General features: G+C 38.8%; 1 protein-coding gene across 1 annotated transcript in view; it reads left to right on the forward strand.

The window, feature by feature from the left end:
- Nucleotides 1-17,901, forward strand: part of LOC115518063 (mitochondrial poly(A) polymerase) — a 32,437-nt gene extending 14,536 nt beyond the window's left edge. Inside the window, exons 5-9 of the mRNA XM_030321283.1 lie at nt 1,025-1,236; nt 3,031-3,257; nt 14,645-14,737; nt 14,821-14,894; nt 16,936-17,901. Coding sequence (XP_030177143.1) covers nt 1,025-1,236; nt 3,031-3,257; nt 14,645-14,737; nt 14,821-14,894; nt 16,936-17,298 — 969 coding nt within the window. The 3' untranslated portion in view covers nt 17,299-17,901. The remainder of the gene's footprint in view (nt 1-1,024; nt 1,237-3,030; nt 3,258-14,644; nt 14,738-14,820; nt 14,895-16,935) is intronic.
- Nucleotides 17,902-19,379: the final 1,478 nt, after the last annotated feature.

Raw genomic sequence — 19,379 nt, forward strand, 5'->3', positions numbered from 1 at the left:
ATAAAACCCTTTATTTTTGCAGATTATAACCTGATTTTTTTTTCCAGTTAATAGTGTCTTGGCAGTTCAGTCTACTGCATCTTTTTCAGTATTTCACTGAATGAATGTACTGTAATTTGCTTAACGAGTCCTTTATTTGTTTAGTAACCACATGCAAAGTAACCGCTTGAGCTAAAGCCGACCCATGAGTCCTTTATTTGTTAAGACAGTTAGGGTGCTGTCTTTTATTCCCCTCTTAATTGTCAACCGTATTAGTTAATATTCTTTGCTTATTCACAGATACCAGCTCAGACTAGCTTAAACAAAATTTTTTAAAAAGTAGAGGAAGTGTCATAGAACCCAAGGCAAGGAATGTGAATGAGTCTTAGGAAAGAACCAGAACTAGGAAGTGTAAATTATCAAGAGTACATGAGGTACTCAGTTTCTTTCCACATACTTGCTTTATTTTTCTTTCTTCCTTTCCCTTCCCCCTCTCTGCACCCCCATTGATTTTTTTTTTTAAACATTTATTCATTTTTGAGAGAGAGTGTGAGCGGGAGACACAGAATCACAGAAAGAGAGGGAGACACAGAATCTGAAGCAGGCTCCAGGCTCTGAAGTGTCAGCACAGAGCCCAACGTGGGTCTTGAACTCATGGACTGAGAGATCACGACCTGTGCCAAAGTCGGATGCTTAACTGACTGAGCCACCCAGCCTCCCTTCTTCTTTTTTATTTGTAAGTTTATTTATTTTGAGAGATAGAGAATGCAAGCAGGGGAGGGGCAGAGAGAGAGGGAGAGAGAGAATCCTGAGCAGGCTCCACATGGTCAGTGCAGAGTCCGACATGGGGCTCGATCTCCCAAACCGTGAGATGATCTGAATGGAAGTCAAGAGTCAAACGCTTCACCAACTGAGCAACCCTGGTGCCCCTTGAATGTGTTTTTTGTGTTTTGTTGAAAATGTCTTAGAGCTTTCTTCTAGAGAGTTTATTTAAGAAATTCCTTCTTATTAAAAGCTCCCATTTACAAATGTTTTTATTGTTCAGACCTCAGGAAATTTTCTGATGGAATTTCAAGTGAAAAATGTACCTTCAGAAAGAATTGCAACTCAGAAGATCCTGTCTGTGATAGGAGAATGCCTTGACCACTTTGGCCCTGGTTGTGTGGGTGTACAAAAAATCTTAAATGCTCGGTGTCCTCTCGTGAGGTTCTCACACCAGGCCTCTGGATTTCAATGTGATTTGACTACTAACAATAGGTACTATATCTTTGTTTTGTCATCTTAAATGTGAATATCATAAGGTGTTAGCATAGTTTTTCTTGTACAGAAACAGTGGCTTTGGACTTTTATACATGCTTTAATAATAACTTCAAAATTTTTTGAATACTTGGATTTAAAAATTGGAAATATTTTCTCTTAGATATATCTGTTGGCTTTTTGATATTCATAAATAAAATGTTAGGACGCTGTGTTTGAAGTGTTAACATACCTAACGTCATCTGAGGAGAACTGTTTCATTGTTCTTACCTTACATAGTGTGATACCATGAAAACACCTGTAACAGATCTTCTGTATGTAGTCATCTAAGTATACTTAGAAAATAAAGTAGCACATTGGGTTTGACCCTGAACCTCTGGGTATAGACAACTTAGGGTCCTAAACCCAGATGGTGTTTGCTTCGGACAGAAAGTGGGTCGGAGCAGCTTCAGTCTGTATAAGTGTTTTCCTTAGCATATTTTCATTTCATTATCCTAGCAGCCTGTTTCCTTAAAAAAACGGGGTGCGAGGGACAAGTTCTTTCCTACTCTGACTCCTTATCGTTTTTGTTCTTAGCAGGGAAAACTTCTCAATGCAGGAGTTGAAGTCAGAACTGTAGTGTTCTCACTGCATTAGATTTCACTACATTATCTGTTAGATAATCTGTACTAACAATAGATTCAGAAAATCCATTCAAGAGCAGTTTTGCTTAAACTCCTGCTCACTAACAAGGCAGTGCTGAGTACTTCTGAATTTCTCTCAAGTAGCCCAAGGGAGTATAAATAAGTATACATACTGTGTTTTCTATCATTATTATATTTTCTGTATAGCATGTGTGATAGAACAAAATGGCATCTGTGTCTGTAGCAGTGTTATTTTTATTGTCTTGTTGGGACAGGTTTTTAAAAATTTGTTCTAAAATCTTTCAGGTTTTTATATTCTTGCATTGTTTCTTTATATCGAATACCTGGCACTATTTGACATTTATTTGCAACTTAATTCAGATTCATTTACATAAAACATGTAATCACCTTGAATTTCTAATTTGCAATTTCTTCTGTTCTCTGTAAACTCAGGAAGGAAATGTTTTGATACTTCACAGTTTGAAGTTGATACCGTTAATGGTTTTGTGCCCTCTGTCGGTTCTTTGGGACATTACAAGACATGTTTTGATCAGTAGGAGCTTAACTTTAAAATATTTCTGATTAATAATTTTTTGCATTGTAACTTATGACTAGGAAGCTTTTTGAAAATTGGCTCTAAATGTCGGTTTCTTTAAAAGACATTTTATCTTCGTAGGTTTTGGTTTTTATCAATGTTAGACGTATGTAATTTTGCCTGAGTTTTAAGACATTTATACTCTTGATAAAATTAGTACAGTGTTTTCCTTGCTTGCCAAGAACTAGATAACCAAAGCGTGAAAGTCAGGTGTAGAGCCTCTCACTTACTAATGTGTCTGTCTTTATCAATAGTTACTAAAGAGCACATCTGTAGCGTTTCTCTTAATTAAGTCATGTTTAGGAACTTTGATTTAAAAATTCTAAGTTTTACAACTACATCATGATTGTCAACATTTAAACAATATTTTAGTGGTAATGAATGTGTTTGATAATCAACCATTCACATTCAGTTTTATGTTGCAAATACATAATGCTTCTGATTATCTGATCATGGTGTTCTGAATACACTCAGAAATGGTAAGATATTTACATATGTTCCCAGGTATGTGTTTTATTCTAGTCTGAAGCCATAATTTGGTGGTTTGAAAATTCTTTTTTTTTTTTTCTTTTGAAGGATTGCCTTGAAAAGTTCTGAACTCCTTTATATATATGGTGCTCTTGATTCACGAGTGAGAGCCTTGGTGTTCAGTATTCGATGTTGGGCTCGAGCACACTCATTAACGAGCAGTATTCCTGGTTCTTGGATTACAAATTTCTCTCTTACAATGATGGTCATCTTTTTTCTCCAGAGAAGATCACCCCCTATTCTTCCAACACTAGACTCCCTGAAAACCCTAGCAGGTAAGACTAGAAGCAATCTATTTTCTCTTTCTGATGTTTTAAATAATGTAATTACCATGTGTTATCAAACACATGTGTGTTTGTTTATTAGTCATATAATTTGTCTTCTGTATTTTTAAAACATTGTGAATCTAAAATTTAAGTGCTTTTTATTTTTTTAATGCCCACCAGGGGTCATGAGAGCAGAGGATTTGCAAAGCTGAGGTCTTTAAAGTTCTGCCTTATTTGTGTCAGTTGGCAAGGTTGTTTACAATTATCATGAGACAGTTGGAGCCTCTCTCTTAGTTGACCAAGCCTGGAATGACCTTAGGAAAAAAAAAAAAAAAACCTATGCCAGATACAGCTTCTGAGTGGATCATAGTTTCAGGATGGCTTTCCAAATCTGAACTTCCAGATGTATTTATTTATTTATATATTAAATATATATGTATATAATTATATTTATATTTATATTTTTATATATATAATATATATTTTTGAGAGAGAGAGAGAGAGACAGAGCATGAGCAGGGGAGGGACAGAGAGAGAGGGAGACACAGAATCTGAAGCAGGCTCCAGGGTCTGAGCCATCGGCACAGAGCCCGATGTAGGGCTGGAACTCACAAATTGTGAAAACATGACCCGAGCCGAAGTTGGACGCCTAAGTTACTGAGCCATCCAGGTGCCCCCAGATTTATTTTTAAAGAAGCTAAAAAATGTTCCATGATGTTTTAAAGATCCTAAATGTGGTTTTTAGTTAAAAGTTTACAAGCAGTCTTAGGTGAATTATTTTAAAATTATTATGTTATTTATGTCACATTATTTGACATTTTGGTAGACTGCCAGAAGAGATATTAAAGTATTAGAGTTCTAAATTCTAAACGGAAGGTGGGCGCCTGGGTGGCTCAGTCGGTTAAGTGTCCGACTTCAGCTCAGGTCATGATCTTGCTGTTTGTGAGTTCGAGCCCCACGTCGGGCTCTGTGCTGACAGCTTGGAGCCTGGAGCTTACTTCTGATTCTGTGTCTCCCCCTCTCTCTGCCTCTCCCATGCTCATGCTCTGTCTCTCTGTCTCTCAGTAATAAATTAACGTTAAAAAAAATTAAAAATTCTAAAAGGAAGGTAAACAAGGGATACACTGAAAATGTATAGATGCTCTATCTTCTGCCTGTCCTGTGTATTGCTGCAGGATAATACTTCTAAAGTATATCCCTGAATCTTCCGTGTTTAAAATAACCTTAAAAGAGATTTTATTCCCTGTGGAGTAAACCTCAGTTTACTCAGCTTCGTATTTGAGATCTTCACTTATGGAGCCGTCCCTGATTTCCCAGCCCCTTCTCTCATTCCTCCTCTTCATGTGCTCCCACATTCCACTCGCTATGGTGATGACTCCTTGTATTCTGTCTTAGCACTTTGGTTCATGCTGTTTGTTTTTCTGCCTGGATTGTGACTTCTCTAAATTCTCTCATCTATGCCACTTTCTCTTATCCAAATTAGAAGTAATTCCTTCCTGTGAACGCTGTTAAGTACTGCATGGCTTAAAGTTGAGCTTTAAAAAAGCTCAGTATGATGGGTTAATGGAAACTGGGAAGTTTTCAGAAGGTAGGGTAGTAGTCACATATCTCACTGTTGAGGTTGAAATAAATGGGCAGCATCCATGGCTGTGCTCATCTCATTGTTTGGTGTCATTCATTCACTAAATATTTATTGGTGACTTATTCTACATCAGGTGTTATTTTTTGGTGCAGTGACGATATGGACGTTGTTCTAAGGTAACTCAATCTGGTAGACGTAAGACATACGTACACACACGCATTAAATATTAAATGTGGGGAGATCCTCACCAGTAAGCAACCTGTAAATAGTGCTTCCTCTTTAACCTTTGCTGTGTGCATTGATGCTTAAAACTGCCCTCATAGAGACCATTTTGGGAAAAAAATCATGGAACTTTTGGAGTTCAACAAATAAGGAAAGAGTAGAATCTGTAGAAAGTAGGAAGAACTAAGGCAAGTTTATGCTGGGAGCAAACTATCCCTCACATCTTGATGGCTCTAGTCCAGTCTTACTCGTACTGCTACTCTTCCCAGAGTTGGGCCCTTGACATTCCCTTCCTGGGAACATTTTACTGCCTTTTCTCCTCAGCCCCATTTGTTTCCCACCAATGTAACTAGCAGAGTGATATTCACAAATTCATCTCTGATTATATTATTCTCTCTTGAAATCCTTCAGTAACTTTCTAAAAACTTTCTGCTAATTATTTTAGAAAAAGAATATGATCTATGGACACATTTACAGTATGTTGAGTTTTTATTTCAAATCTATTTTTTTTTTTTAATTTTTTTTTCAATGTTTTATTTATTTTTGGGACAGAGAGAGACAGAGCATGAACGGGGGAGGGGCAGAGAGAGAGGGAGACACAGAATCGGAAACAGGCTCCAGGCTCTGAGCCATCAGCCCAGAGCCCGACGCGGGGCTCGAACTCACGGACCGCGAGATCGTGACCTGGCTGAAGTCGGACGCTTAACCGACTGCGCCACCCAGGCGCCCCTCAAATCTATTTTTTAAAACAGTTTAAATTTATTCACATCTAATGGCATCAAAACGGACAAAACTGATTTTGGAATTGTTTAATTTTCTGTTTTAAAATACCACATTGGTGGTTTAAAATTTTTCTGTGTTAGCTTTTAAACACTAAGTTTGAATTTGTTGTTGCCGTTACTACTCTGAAATTGCCAATAAATGAAATGAATTGTCAATAAATGAAAAAGCAAATTTGACAGAATTATTGCTACTTTTTTATCTTTGGTTTTGAAGTTCTAATGATATCTTGAATTTGCTATCAAAGAATTTTTCATAAGTGAATGTATATTAAGGATGTGGTGAGTATTTTAAGAAGAAGTTATCAAAGTTTCTTCTTCTGTTCATTTAAGTATTTTTCAAATTCCATGTTTTTTTACCCTTCCTGATTTTAACCAGTGGTTCCACATTGATATGTATTCACCAGTCTCTGGCCAAGAATGAAAACAGTGTTAGACCATGAAATAATCAAAATCGTCTTGGGTATTCTATGATTGACGGGCTGAGTGAGTTAAGTCTTGTGTACAGTCATTTTGTTTCTTCTGAGTCGTGCCCCTCACTTGATATCCAAATTGAGGCTCTCAATTCGTATTTCTTAAAAAAGAAAAAACATGTTTGCTTGCCTGTTTGTTTATTAATAAAAGGCGCATAAATTTGTGGAACACCTATGAGCACTTCTAGGACTTGATAAACCACTGTTTAGAGCTTAGAATAAGTCCAAACATTGTAGAGTTGTATTTAGGGGTCTCTTTGATCGTCCTTTTCCTCCTCCGTCTCACATTCACTTCTTTGTGCAAATCGGGAGCGGCAGCACTCTAAACTCCTCGCTGATCCTCAGATGTTTTGGTCTTTTTTACATCTCTGTCTTTGCCTGAAATTGCTTTCTCGCTACCTCCTCAGTTTATGTGGAGAACCTCCTCAAGATTAGGCCAGCGAAGAAAGAAGACAAACCGAGTCCCAGATCTCTCGTGTTAGGTCACCCCTGTCTGGCTCCCTCCCGCCTTCCTCGCAGGAGGTGGTGCTCGGGTGGCCTCCAAGTCCTTGGTGCACACCTGCTCGTTGACAGCTGTAACATAGCCGATTTATCTACCCAAGGTGGCCAGGCCTTTCTAGGGCACGCAGTCTCTGATTCATTTCTGCATCTTCTGTTCCTGGCATAGGATTGGGTCCATAGTGGAAGTTCAGTAAATAGATTTCAGATGCTGGGCGAACATTATAAAATTGAAAACTTTTTGTACTGAGCATGATGGCAACTTTCATGTTTTGGTTACTCTTGAATTTCTGTTTCTCTGTGTTTTTGTATAATCTCCACTTCTCCTCATCCCCCCCATGTCTCTTATCGTGCGTTCTCTCCTTTTTTGGTTTTACTGTCTTTATTTCTGTGCTTAGTGCTTCGTGTGGCATTTTCCTTTTATAAACAGTTGTTTGATTACAGTTTTTTGTTTAGGACTTCTTTCCTGTGATGAATTAAAGGTTTGAGGAAGAAATGACTGGGTACGGTATTGTTGGCAGTGTTGATGCAGAAACCCCCGAATGGAAGAAAGTTTTCATTGGTAGCTCTGTGACTGACTGCCGAACAATTTCTTGAGTGCTAACTCTGTGCCAGGCATTTAGCTAAAAAATCTTACACACCATCTCATTCAGTCCTCCCAACAAGTCTTATGAGGCAGAATTATATTTTCATTTTATAGGTGAAGAGACTGAGGCGTTGAGAGGTTTTCTAAATTTCTTAAGGTAACTGAAATATAATACAGAAGTATGTGCGTGCACGCACACACACACACACACACACCAATTTTGACCAACTGAATACACCCAAGTGAACATCACTCAGACTGAATAAATAGTGCAGAAGTACTGGTGTGTTCCCTCCAAGTCCCTACACATCCCCACACCCCTTCCCAACAATGGACTTGCTTTTACCTGTTTATGTCTCTTAGCTAAAGGGCATCATGTCGTGTGTATTGCTTTGTGTCTGGTTTCTTCCCGCTCAGCATTGTGTTGAGGAGATTCGTTCCTACTGTTAGCATATTTGTGGATCATTCATGCTCATTGCTGTACAGTATTCTTTTATGTGAAGATACCAAAAGATATTTTTAATTCTATTTTTGATGGGTATTTGAATAATTTGTAGTTTGGGACTATTACAAGTAATTGCTCATATCATTCTAGCACATATCTTTTGGTGAGCATAGGTACTCCTGTCTTTCAAGTATAAACTAGGAATAGAATTTCTGAGTCTTAGGATTTGAGTATATTCAGCTTTAATAGACACTGCCAAACAGTTCTCCAGAGTGTAAACTCCCACAGGCGTTATGTACAGGTTCGAATTGCTCTCTGTCTTTGCCAACACGTGATACTATCTTGTTTTATGGTAGCTATTCCAAATGCACGTGTAGTGGCATCATGGTGTGTTTTGATTTTCTTTTCCCTAATGACATTGACCCCGTTTTCATACACATGTATGTATCTGTCAGCTATTTGGGTATCTCTTGTGATGTTTCTTTCAGTCTTTTGCCTGTTTTTCTCTTGCACTTTCTCTCTCTTTATTTATTTAAAAACATTTTTTTAAGTGTTTATTTTGAGAGAGAGAGAGAGAGAGAGAGAGAGAGCACAAGTAGGGGGAGGGGCAGAGAAAGAGGAGAGAGAGAATCCCAAGCAGGTTCCATGCCGTCAGCACAGAGCCCGATACAGGGCTCATCAGTCCCAGGAACCCTGAGATTATGATCTGAGACGAAATCAAGAGTAGGATGCTGACCTAGCCACCCAGGCACCCCTATCTGTCCTTTTTATTTATTTATTTAAAAAAATTTTTTTAATATTTATTTATTTTTGAGAGACAGGGGTAGAGCGTGAGTGGGGGAGGGGTAGAGAGAGAGGGAGACACAGAATCCGAAGCAGGCTCCAGGCTCTGAGCTGTCAGCACAGAACCCAACACGGGGCGCTTGAACTCAACGAACTGCAAGATTATGACCTGAGCCGAAGTCAGATGCTTAACTGACTGAGCCACCCAGGCGTCCCACCTATCTGTCCTTTTTAAGGGATTCATTTGCAGGAATCCTTTATATGTTCTGCATACGAGTCCTTTGTCACGTGTTATGGATACATGTGTATGTCTTTATGTGTCAAATAAATACATAACTGTGGTTCTCTTTTCACTGTCTTAATGATTGATGTTTGGTGAAAAGAACTATGATTTTTTTTTTTTAATGTTTATTTATTTTTGAGAGAGCTAGAGAGCGTGAGCAGAGAAGGGGCAGAGAGAGAAGGAGACACAGAATCTGAAGCAGGCTCCAGGCTCAAAGCTGTCAGCACAGAGTCCGACACAGGGCTCGAACTCACAAACTGTGAGATCATGACCTGATCCGAAGTCGGATGCCCAGCCGACTGAACCACCCAGGAGTCCCAAAAGGACTATGATTTTTAAAGTTCAGTTTTATCAAAGTTACAGATACACATAGTTAAATAGTTAAAGAGTAAAAGATTCTACAAATTTCATAACAATAACTTCCACTCTGAGCCTCTGCCTTCGAGTCATTTTGCCCTTTGAGGGCACCACTTTTAACTCTTAGATGATCTGTTTGCTGTTTTAAACCATATTCTCAAAATAAAATGCTTTAATTTCTTTATGTAGTTGGGGAGTATAATTGACCTATACAACATTATATTGGTTTTAGGTATACAGTGTGATGATTCAATATTTGTATATATTGGAAAACAATGACCATGTTTCTTGAGTTTTAGTTTTAAGCATCATATATGACTTCCCTTTATGAAAAAAGAGGAATTATCTTCTTCCCCCTGTAGCCCTCACCATACACACGTCTCTTCCACCCCTCATATTCTGAATATGGCTGTAGCATAATTTTACTATGCACTTTTTTTTTTAATTTTTTTAATGTTTATTTATTTCTGAGACAGAGAGAGACAGAGCATGAGTGGGTGAGGGGCAGAGAGAGAGGGGGACACAGAATCCGAAGCAGGCTCCAGGCCCTGAGCTGTCAGCACAGAGCCCGACGCGGGGCTTGAACTCCCAGACTGCGAGATCATGACCTGAGCCGAACGAAGCCGGACGCTCAACCGACTGAGCCACTCAGGCGCCCCAATGCACTTTTTTTTTAATGCTTATTTATTTTTTTTGAGAGAAAGAATGTGAGTAAGGGACAGGCAGAGAGAGAGAGAGAGATAGAAAGAGAGAGAATCCCAAGCAGGCTCCATGCTGTCAGCACAGAGCCCAAAGCAGGGCTTAATCTCACAAACTGCGAGATCATGACCTGAGCTGAAATCAAGAGTTGGATGCTTAACTAACTGAACCACCCAGGCCCCCCTGCTTTGCATTCTATATATTATGACTATGTAAATGCTATTCCTGTTTAATCCATGGAGTAAACTAAAATTAATTTCCTTTCCTACCCAATTTTTTCTGTTCTTTGGAGTTTATAGTTTGTTTGCTTAGTTTTTTATGTGCTTAACATTACTTGAATCTCCAACTTGCTACCGGTTGTCTAAATCTTTTCTCAGAATAGTCAGAATCATCTATTATTCTGTGAATTAATTCTTTCTTATGTGGCCTCTTTTGTTTCTAAGTAGCTTTTTTCATTTTATTTCATTTTTTAAGTTTCGTGTCCTCTTAGAGGCCTTCTTCAGGTGTCTGATAATCTTTGATTTTCTGCTCATGTTTGAGTTGGAAACTAAAAAGTTAATTTGAATCTCTGAGCTTAGGTGGGGCTTGTTGACTCTGAGCTTCATTGTAGAGCAGTGTAGCTGGACTATTGCATTGGTGGGCACTTTTTATGTCACTTTCCCCAGGTCATTCCTCTTGAGCTATTCAGATTCCCCAGAAATGACTTAAAAAAAAATTTTTTTTTGCTTTGTTTTTGTTTTGGTCTGGAACAAAAGACCCAGTTACTAGCATGCTGTAACTTTGATATTTACTGTGCTTTTCTTCTTGCTTTTAGAACAATTTTCCCATGCCTTGTAGCTCCGTGTGTAGATACCCTCTCTTTTACCCTCTCCAGGTACTCCAAAGTACTCTAAAGGTTTTCTGTCAGGGAAGAAGAGATCTGGGGGAGTCTAACTGCTTCTTTAACCAGGGAGCTTCCAGTCATGGTGCTTCCAGTTAGACCTGGTGTTTCTATTTCCTGAGTTGTTGGGAGAGAGCTCTGCCTTGTAGATCTGGTTTTTTCTTTGCTTTTTTTTTTTTTTTTTTTAAGTTTATTTTCAGACAGAGAGAGTGGGGAAGGGAGAGAGAGAGAGAGAGAGAGAGAGAGAGAGAGAATCCTAAGCAGGCTGGGCACTGTCAGCACAGAGCCTGACAGGAGGCTTGATCCCACAAACCATGAGATCATGACCTGAACTGAAATCAGGAGTCAGACGCTTAACGGACTGAGCCACCCAAGGCGTCCCTTTTTTTGGCTTTCTTTACTACTAGTTTAGGGTTTAGTCTTTTCAGAGTTCCTAAGTCTTTGCTACTTGTCCATCTGTTCTTCCACTGAAAAATTTTTGGTTCTTATTTCTTCTGTTCTCTGTCTTCAAGATTTTATGTCATTTTACTGTCAGTTCATAGGTGTTTTGGGAGGGGGTGAAGATAGATGCTTGTGTTCGTTTCATCATCTTCACCCCATAGCATGTGCTCATAACTGGTACATAGGCTCCCTCCGAGGGAGGCTGAGTGTCACTGGAGCATATGGCATGGTGGGAGGAGCAGGTAGAACTTCACCTGTCTGTTGATTAGCATAAGTGATTAATAGGGAACAGTCTATATTATAGATGTACGTATGTGAAGAATAGTGTCTAAGCATGAGTCGCATTCTGGAGTTGAGTGAGCTACAAGACAATCAGTAAAGCTACTTTGAAACACGGATATAACCATAACACTTACACTCTTCTCAAGGTTACATCCAGGCACTTGAGAGGCAGTTGCTTGGATGTGCATTCTCAAAAAGGGTTCTGGCTGGGTGGGTTAGAAGGAAGCAAACTGCCAGTGTGTCTAATGTCTAAGTGCACAGCACTCCCTGCCCCGTATTCAGCAGCCTGCGTTAATTAGTACAGCAGGGATCACCTTTTTGCTTATCCCATTTAATTACTACTGACCTCTGGAAGGTTTGGGCCTGTTAATAGTTATAATAGAAGCTGAATATAGTTATACGATTTTTAGGTATTCAAGTTTTGCTCCAGCTCCTCGTAAAAAACCAGGACATCATAAAAGATTTGTTATCGAAGAAAAAAATAGTAAGCCTTCATATGAACTTTATGCCTGTTACGTCCCTAATATTCGTGCTTCTCAACTTCAGGTTACTTATTAGAAATGCATGTAGCTGGCACAATGTAGATTTTGCTCATTTGACCAGAAAGATTAACGTAAACAATCACACAACCCGTAGACAGGATTATCTGTACTGCAGCCCCTGGGTAAGTGCCAGTAGTGATCTCTGTGACTAATTATGAGTTACTATAGTGTGGATATTAGTACCCTGAAAAAACGTGGGTAAGTTTATCGATCTGGCTGTGGCTGCGAGAACATTATTCAGTGAATTTCATTCGTCATGTGTACTCTGCTGAAAGAGTAATTGACGTACCAATCCGTGAGGGTCTAAGGTTTCCCAAGGAAGCCAGAAAATCAAATTTAGTGAATGCATAACCTTACTTTTTCATAGTTTTTAAGTTCACTTAAGGTGAAGTTGAAGGAATGTGTCATCAAGCTCCTAATATGAGTTAAGTTGCTTATTACATGGCTATTTTCCTTACAACTGAGAGAGTTTGTATTTACTTATTAATTTTTGCCAGTGTTTCATATAATACTTTTAAGAAAAAAGTGCCACAGGTTTAAACTAATAGTGATAGGGCTTCCTGTGTCAGAATAGGTTGAGAATAATTTTTTCCTTTTTTTTAATGTTTATTTTTGAGAGCCAGAGTGCATAAGTGGGGGAAGGGCTGAGAGAAGGAGACAGAGGCTCTGAAGCGGGCTCTGCACTGACAACAGAGAGCGCGATGTGGGGCTCGAACTTGCAACCCATGAGGTTATGATCTAAGTTGAAGTCGGACGCTTAACTGAATGAGCCACCCAGGCACCCTGAGAATCATTTTTCTAAGGCAGCACTATCCAATAGAACTTTCTATGATGATAGAAGTGTTCTGTATCCATGTTGTACATAGGGTAGGCGCTGGTCACTTGTGGCTCTTAGGCCTTTGGAATATGGTTAGTGTGGTCCAGGGACTGAATATTTTATTTTAATAGCCACCCGTGGCTGGTGACTATTATATTGGACTGCGTAGATGTTGTCTGGGTGTTACAGTAAACAATGGGGGACAGACAAAGGAGGGTGTTACAGTAAACAATGGGGGACAGACAAAGGAGGGGAGAGCCTTGGCCGCCAGGCTGCTAGGTTCGAATGCCTTAGGGATTTTGAAAAAACAAAGATGGTCCTATCTTAAATCAGAAGATACTTTTTTTTCCTTCAAGTTTTAATGCTTTCTGTTAAAAAACCCTTTTAGTGAAGAGCAGTGGTCACAGAGACAGCTTAGCCCTAGAGCTCATTTTTCTATGGTAGGAATGCTTTAATTGGACATACATTCCTGAGAAACTAAAAGAACATCGACATATGTGACTGGCACTGTTGTCACAAGAAATATAACCTATTGATAGTGTAAAAGAATAAAACATGTGTCTGGGTCCCATAAAAAACCTAAGTGTAACTAAGTGTAACAAGTTCTTCAGGGTACTATAAATTATTAAAATTAACATGTTAGGATCTAGAATAATTTTTGAGAAATTACATTCGTAACCCAGGTCTACCCAAAAAATGCCAACACCACACACACAAAAAAACAAAAATTTGAAGGACCCTTATTTATCTCTTTCTAATTTCTATATTTAATCCCCCTGCTGGGGATCATAGGCATTCATTGATCATTCACATTACTGGTTATGTGCCTACTGTATGCTAGACACTTGTTGTAGCTGGACTGGGTGTGGGGAGGGGGAATAATGAATAGGACCATGACATTTGTCATCCCAGAGTGGGGTAGGGGAGTGGAAAGCGTGCCTGCAGTCACAGTGCAGTCAGACAAGTGCTCATGGGGCACAGGACAAGGATGGCCCACTTGGAATTAGGAAATGCTTTCAGATGAGGCGGCTGTTAATTAGATTTTTGAAGAGTGGGCATTTGCCTGCTGATTGTACAGTGAAATGTAAATTAGAATGGCTGAGGGATTTCATGGTGGCTGTATATTTATCATGAGGGAAGGGATTACTTCTGTAGGTACAAATACTATTAGAAAAGGTGAATGCTAACGTCCAGTATGCCATTTACTATGTGGTGGTGAATTCTGGTTGCTAGATCACTGCATTTTAGAACTTGCCAGAGGTTGTTCAAAACTCTCAGAGCATTCAGTTTGTGTCACGGATGAATTGTTGAAAATAATATGCATGAAAGCATGGTAAGGACGGAAATGGAGAGGAGATTAAATATTATTGATAAAAAAATAGAGCCAAGATTAGAGCTGGTGAAAGATGGGAACCGTCTGCATTTTCATGTATAACTGAGAAGCTGATTTCCTGAAAAGATAGATTAAGAGTCATTGGGTTGTTGATAGTTCTAGTATGATAAAAAAAAAAAAAAATGTAATGCTAATTTCGTTGTACTATAATTAGTCTCAAATCTTTTTTTAATGGAGTTTTAAGACCTATTAACTGTAAACATACATAGCATTGACTAATGATAGGACACATTCATCTGTAACTTTGATTTAGTTAATTCTGAATTTCTCTTCTGAAGTAGGCCAATATCTTTGAAATAGAGTGTGAAATATTTTCCATTTCTGTTTATTTAAGATGCAGAAGATAAATGTGTAATAGAAGGCCACAACTGTACCTTTGTTCGTGACTTGAATAAAATTAAACCTTCGGGAAACACAGAAACACTAGGTAGGTGTTTTCTTTCTCTGTTTGCGGTTTTTTTGAATTGAAATAGACCTTCCTCTTATTCTCCTTGTTTTATTTTCTTGCAGAATTACTACTGAAAGAATTTTTTGAATATTTTGGAAATTTCGCTTTCAATAAAAATTCCATAAATATCCGACAGGTAAATAATATTTTAATATTTGGTGATTAAGTATCTGGTCTTCTGCTGTACTAATACTGAATTAGTTTAGTTTACAAAGTACTCTAATGTGTTACTGTATTTCAACTCTGCAGTAATAGATACTAATAAGGAAATTGAAGCCTGTAGGAGCTGCCTAACTTGAATAAGATCAGTCACCTAATTATTTGGAAGAGCAAAAGCCGGCTCTTTCAGCACCTAATACTACATCCTTCAAAATACGGAATATATTCTAAAAATGTGTCTGGAAAACATAATTTTATATACAGTTCTTTTTTTTTTTTTTTTTTTTCTGAGAGAGAGAGCAAGCACAAGCAGGGGAGGGGCAGAGAGCAGGAGAGACAGAATCTCGAGGAGGCTCCACACAATCAACGCAGAGCCCGAGGTGGGGCTCGAACTCCAGAACTGTGCGCGGTCATAACCTGAACCAAGATCGAGAGTCCGACTGAGCCACCCAGCGCCCCTACAGTTTTTTGTTTTTTTTTAATTTTTCTTTGAGAGAGAGAGAACGAGAACAAGTGGGGGAGGGGCAGAGCGAGAAGGAGAGAGAACCTTAAGCAGGCTCCAGGCTCAGCTCAGAATCCGATATGCAGCTTGATCCCAGGATCCTGGGATCATGACCTGAGCAGAAATTGAGAGTCGGACCCTCAACCAACCGAGCCACCCAGGTGCCCTTATACAGTTCTTTCTAAACTGCTTTTGTGTTCGTGAAAGAAGTAGGATACACAGCCATGGAGGTTTTAGTGATTCTGTCAGTTTGAGCCCTAAATTTATTTAGGGAAATGAATTTATGATTTTGGTTCATCTGAGTAGTTGGAATGATAGACATTTTTCTAAAACAAGAAAATCTAGAGCAGAACCCTAGGCAAAATTTGTTCATGGTGTGGGATACTTGAGGTAGCTCTCTGGGTTTGTGTTTAGCATTTGGGTACTTAATTATAACCATTGTAAGACTGGCTACATAAAACACATCCTCAGGTATTTTTTTCTGTTGTTTCTTTAGCTCGCCTTTGTTCATTCTCGCCTAACTCTTATCCTGCTCGTGGAGATTTTGTTTAACAGCAACAAAAAAAGTGTGGGGAAGGGCAGGGGAGGGGACACAGAGCTCTGAAATGCAAGCTAATATGGAGTTAGATTCCATATGGGAAAAAGGTCGCTGATCATATGAAGTTCTTTATCCTTTTTGTACTTTACCCCCAGGGCTCAAAGATGATGGATAGGCAGGACCACTGCTGGCTAGGGCATGAGAGAAGTTAGGGAATCACTAGGTGCTGCTCACAGTGGGGAATCTTGGCCATTTGCTTTGTAATAGTTAAGTAATACACGTGATAGCCTTTGAAAGAGGAAAAGCTTGTAGAGACTACTGCATGTGCTGGTCTGTGATCACAGCTTTAGCATTTCTTTTACTTCTGTGAGATGTTGTCGTACCTGTTAGAGCCTCACAGAATAGAAGTTGGATATTTAGGAATATAATAAGAAACTTCCAGTGTTTTAAAACGAATAATGAATAATCCTTTGTTCCTTCTCTTCCTTTCTGATTTTATACTTGGGAAACATTAATTACCGTATTTAATTTAAGGATTCTAATTTTGTGTGCTTCTATTATGTTTTTAGCAAGTCTTAAAAATAAGTGTCTTCATCTTATTTTCTGCTATTTTTCTTTGTCATTTTTTTTACCCTTCCTAGCTTTATCCTGTTAGGTAAAAATTGTGTTATTTTAAGAATACTTCTATTGGTTGACTTAGTTGAGGTGCCTCTCATCTGAGCATCATCATCCATAGCTCATAAACCTAATTTATTTTTCTCTAAAGAATAATCACAGAACTACAGTGGTAAAAAAAATCAGAAGTACATGTTCACATGACATGCACACATACCTGGTTCCCTTAGGAAAGAAATCCTTTACTCTGTAAAGTTCATGCTGGGATTTTACGTGTTTTTTAACATTTTATTAAACCAAATGGTTGTTCTGTCAGAGCTTTTCGTGTATTTATGCATTTCTCTTCCTTATAACAATCTATAGGGAAGGGAACAAAACAAACCTGAATCTTCTCCGTTACACATTCAGAATCCTTTTGAAACTTCTCTCAACATCAGCAAAAATGTAAGTCAAAGCCAGCTACAAAAATTTGTTGATCTGGCCAGAGAAAGTGCCTGGATTTTAAATCAGGAAGATAAAGACCGGCCTTCCTCATCGAGGAGTCAGCCCTGGGGGCTGGCGGCCCTGCTGTTGCCGTCTGTCGTGAACAGCGCGTCTCTCGCCAAGAGGGTAAGGAAGAAGCCTGCAAGTGAAAGAATTAAAAGCCTGCTGGAATCCATAAAAAGTAGCGGTCCAGAAAATGCTACCAGCACCAACGGGAAAAGAACAGTTAGTACTCAGGCATGATGGCTCCTCCTCCAAGAACTGGTTTTCCCCGGTAACATGCTCCTTGGACTACCTGGAACCACTTTCCCCTGAGGTCTCCCTTCGCGATCTTCTCAGGGGGCCCCTTTCCGGTCTGAAGTTCTGGGACGGTTTCAGTCTGATAAGCCTCCTTTCCACCGGCACTTTGAGCTGTCAGCCACGAGGAACAGGTGGAAGGAGATCGGAATGTTCTTTAAATAAACTGTACAAAGAAAGCGGTAAAAATCCGGTTTCAGATCAAACCATTGTTGATCTCTACATCCGTCTCTGGGTGGAAATCATTTAAAAGGACTTCTAGATAATGTATGTATGTAGTCAGTGGATACAATAAAACTTCCGAATTTGCTAGTACTCTTTAGTATGTATTTTTTTATTCTTCAAGCAAAGTACTGTACTCTTATTCACATATACATTAAAACAGGTTGGTAGTGATTTCCAAAAATGGTCATGTTTTTAAGATATGAATGCGGACACTTCATTCACTGCATTCGAGCTATTCCAAGCCAGATCTGTAAAAATGTTGGTACATTGTATTTTAAAATATTAGTCACTTTTGTTTTCAAAAATAAAACCCTGTTTCTACTACATATTTCCAATATTCTTTTACTTTTGAAACCTCCTTTCTTCCTGTTCGAAATAGAGACATATTGAAATAGAACTTCCATGACGTTTCCTGTGGAATAATTTTCAGTTTTAGAAGCAAATAGTGCGGTGCTAGAAAACAGGGGACTGGAGCCAGCCTGGCTTCCTGGTAGACTGCTCAGCCTGTCCGGGGCCCCGTTGTTTCATCTGTCACGGGGGGGACGACAGTAGTGCCTATTTCACACATTGTTTTGAGTGAGGTACGTAGGAAAGTGCTAGGTCAAGAGCCTGGCACATCATACCTGTCACTTTTCTTTAGCTGTTACTTTTTCGTGTTTGTGGTGTGTAATTCTTGCTATTCAGAAATCAGATTTACAGTCTGTGGTGCTTTTCAAAATGGTTGCCCATCTAAATTTTAGGTCAGAAACTCTAACCTGTTTGGGGAACTCACTAATAGAATTGTTACGGAGCAAGTAAGTTCTGCACCCTCATGGCTCTGCTGTTTTGATCTCACATCTGAAACCAACAAACAGGTGTCAGTGTTCTTGTATACAGTTCTTTTAAAAGCTAGTTTTCACTTGTTCTTCAGTTAGGTTTACTCTGTTGGGCAAGAAATCTGTACTAAGAATTAAAAAGAGGTTTAAAAAGCATATTTGGTTTAGAGTTTCCAAAGGAAGTGATTTTCTGTTCACGGATATTTGGACATTTTCTTTGTAAGGTTGGACATTGGACATTTTTTTTTAAAGTCTAAAATGATCATTGAGGCACATAAAATACGTGTTAGCATTTTCTTTCTTTTTTTTTTTTGTAATCTATAGAACAACTCTGACACTGTAAGTTTGTATTACTTTTCAGTAGCAGATTTAATTATGTGGGAAATTTTAATCTACAAAGATCTTCTAATACAAAGTTTTAATTCTAGTTAACTGAATATAGACTACGAACAAATTTAATGTTTTCTCATAACTTCTCTGTATCGCCTCCCAAATTTTTAAAAAAGTTTTATTAGATTGTAGAGATAATCTTCAGTTGCTTACCATTGCCATTGCTTAATTAAAACTGATTGCAGCAATAAGGTAAGGAAAAAGTTTTGTTCAGTATGTGAAAGACTTGATACGAGCCCACCTAGCTCAGATTAATTTCAGTTCTACATTTTTCTGGATTTTATAGCCCACTGGTATCCATCTGTAATCTGTCTCACTCACGCACAAAGCCTCTAAGTGATCATAGAAGAGAAGAGAAAATACAGTTGAAGTCGGTAGGACTTCCTTCCTTCAGCAAAGCCAGCAGAAAGAGCAGTCAAGCGGTCACAGCTTGTCCAGGTAGCAACTTTCCACTCTCTAAAGTTTGGCATTCAGTTGGTGAGTAGCTGTCATTGCGTCTCCGTCCAGTCCCTTCAGGAAACGGGGTGGGAGTGGAACATTCAAAATGCCATAGAAACGAGTAAATCGTTTTTGCCTGAGGTGATCAGAAAAGGCTTT

The sequence above is a fragment of the Lynx canadensis genome, chromosome B4, assembly GCF_007474595.2.
Source record: "Lynx canadensis isolate LIC74 chromosome B4, mLynCan4.pri.v2, whole genome shotgun sequence".
Lineage (NCBI taxonomy): Eukaryota > Metazoa > Chordata > Mammalia > Carnivora > Felidae > Lynx > Lynx canadensis.